The sequence below is a fragment of the Thunnus albacares genome, chromosome 3, assembly GCF_914725855.1.
Source record: "Thunnus albacares chromosome 3, fThuAlb1.1, whole genome shotgun sequence".
Taxonomy (NCBI): Eukaryota; Metazoa; Chordata; class Actinopteri; order Scombriformes; family Scombridae; genus Thunnus; species Thunnus albacares.
The window spans coordinates 38,372,271-38,374,770 of record NC_058108.1 but is presented as its reverse complement, the minus strand read 5'-3'; the positions used below and the strand labels follow the sequence as shown (position 1 = coordinate 38,374,770).

Here is a 2,500-nt window from a genome sequence, read left to right as displayed (position 1 = left end):
TATACACACACACATATACACACACACACACACACACACACACACACACACACACACACACACATATACACACACACACACACACACACACACACACACACACACACACACACACATCATTTAACAGTTATCAGGCTGTAAATATAAATTAAACTTATTATTTCAACTTTTAACTGAAGTTCTTTGATAAATTTATGATGTTTTATAAAGTTGTTAACAGAACTGTGTTTCTGCACATGCTCAGTAGCGTCTGCCGTACACAGAACTGCTCTCTGGAGACTGAAAACATGATGCTGTTATTAGTCTTTGGAACGTTTCTAAACAAACTAACATGATGAAGGATCATGTGACCCAGGGCAGCGCTGTGACTCACTGACGGGTTTTTAATCAGATATATCAGCTTTGATATAAACATGATACTGGTTAGTAGATCAATTCATTGAAGACAGTCCAAACATGAAGACAAATACAGAAAATCAGCAGATTGATCCTTTAAGTGTTTGTGTGTGCAGGTGTTTGGTACCTCGCTGATGTTCATCTCTACGGTTCCCGTCCCGTCTCGATCCAGCTGCTGAAACGACTCTGAGCAACACAAACACAACAGAAACGTTAATACAACCTGGAAGCAACTTCTAAACACTTCATTCATACCAACATGTCGCATTTATTTTGTTACTAATGTTCTTTTATTGTGTTATTGTTTTATTATTATTATTGTTAGTATTATTAATCTTATTCTACGAGTATTTAATTGTCTGATTTTAACCATGTAAAAGTCTTATTTTGAAAGGCTAATTGTGGACTTCCTGTTGGATTTAGGTCAGGGGTGTCAGTGTATGATTTATAGATCTTGATGAGACGAATAATTGAGTTTTGGTTTGATCTCTCTACGACATTCCTACAGGCCGTGGCGGCCGTTTTAGCTACATAGGTGGCGCTAGAGAGCACATTTTGGCACTTTAGGGGTTAATTTTTACATTTTATCAAATTTTTCACCAGACCTGATGTGCGTGCCAAATTTGGTGAGTTTTTGAGCATGTTTAGGGGGTCAAATTTAGGGTTTAATGGCGTAATAATAAAGAAACAAACAAACAAACAAAAAACATTAGTGTCCTCGCCCAAAAGGCAGAGGACACTAATGTTTTACAGTAGTCCTCTGCCTTTTGGGCTCGGTAATAATGGTCAGATGTGTTGCAGGAGTGTGAGCTGTCATTACATCCAGTAAATGTCTGTTCAAACATCACAGATTTCACTCATCAGATGTGTTTTTCATCTAAAATGAGCTTTTTTTAAAGCCAAAACAACCAAATTCTCGTAATAAGTCACTTTAATTCTATTGTTTCATCCTGATCAAATATCTGATGGTTTGTTGAGCCTCTGACAGGATGAAGGTGTTTCCTCTTCAGCCAACGTTCAGCAGCAGGAAACACTGAGCAGCACTTTATATAATCCTGTAAACATCTCTGTTAAAACACTTTATTTCTGCAGTTAAATATAAAACATCGTGTCGTGTGCTACGTACTGAACATGGTCTCCAGTTTGACCAGACAGCAGGTGAAGTTGTCGAAGTCGATCATCTCGTTGTCGGCGTATCGAGCCACCAGCATCTGATACAGCGTGTTGTTCAGTTTGAACCCTGCGGACGTCACAGATCACAGGTCGGTGTTAGAGCGAGCCTGTATGAGCTCATCGATGCGTGTGTGATGTCACAGCTGAGAGGATTTTACCGCCGTTCTCCAGCGCCAGACGCATCTCGTAAGAGCTCATACAGCCGGATTTATCCAGATCGAACTCTCTGAAGATTCCCTGCAGAGTTCAAACGAGACTCATCGTCACATGACAGAAAAACACCTCAAAACAAGTCAAACTAACAGTTCATATCACAGCAGCTCTGCAGAGACTCAGTCTGGATGTCGTCGGACTGATAAACCTGTTAGACGTCACCGACGGAGCGTTTCGGACTCACCAACCACTTCTTGATCTTGTTCCAGAGAATCTGAAACTCCAGCAGACCGAGCCGAGCGCTGCCGTCTTTCTGAGATCAGCTCGGTCAAAGTTTACAACGCGACACGTCGACTTTCACAGAGCAAACTGTTTCTGATGAAGGAACGTCAGTAAAACAGGACGAACTCATCTTAAAGGATCCACAGTGTGTCCACACAGTCATTTAAAGTCTGTGTGAAGCTTCTATTCAGCTTCATCAGTCTGAGTTAGTCATATCAAGTGGATATCTGACACATTTACAGTCTTTGTGTTTCCCTGTTGAGCTGCAGGTGGAAGTATAGTAACAAAAAGAGGAACTTTGGCACTAAAAAGACTGTAACGTTGAAAGATATCTACTTGATTTGACTCATTTGGACGCTGAAGCTTCATATTAGCTTCAGACTGTGGATTTTGTCCTCCATCACTTCCATTGTAAGGTCATTATGAAGGGATCTTCTAATGGTCAGTATGAACAGCAGGAAACAGCTTTAATGTTCATTTGAAGACTAAACAACGA

The 2,500-nt window shown here is 40.6% G+C and overlaps 1 protein-coding gene across 5 annotated transcripts in view; it reads right to left on the bottom strand.

Annotated features, from left to right (window-relative positions):
* The window catches only part of LOC122975860 (calpain-1 catalytic subunit-like), a 53,704-nt gene that overhangs the window by 381 nt on the left and 50,823 nt on the right, over nt 1-2,500 (bottom strand). For all 5 annotated transcript variants that reach the window (XM_044344197.1, XM_044344195.1, XM_044344201.1 and 2 more), the window contains 4 exons: nt 1,967-2,035; nt 1,728-1,806; nt 1,523-1,636; nt 524-582 (listed from right to left, as the gene is read on the bottom strand). In XM_044344197.1, the coding sequence (XP_044200132.1) occupies nt 524-582; nt 1,523-1,636; nt 1,728-1,806; nt 1,967-2,035 (321 nt within the window). The remainder of the gene's footprint in view (nt 1-523; nt 583-1,522; nt 1,637-1,727; nt 1,807-1,966; nt 2,036-2,500) is intronic.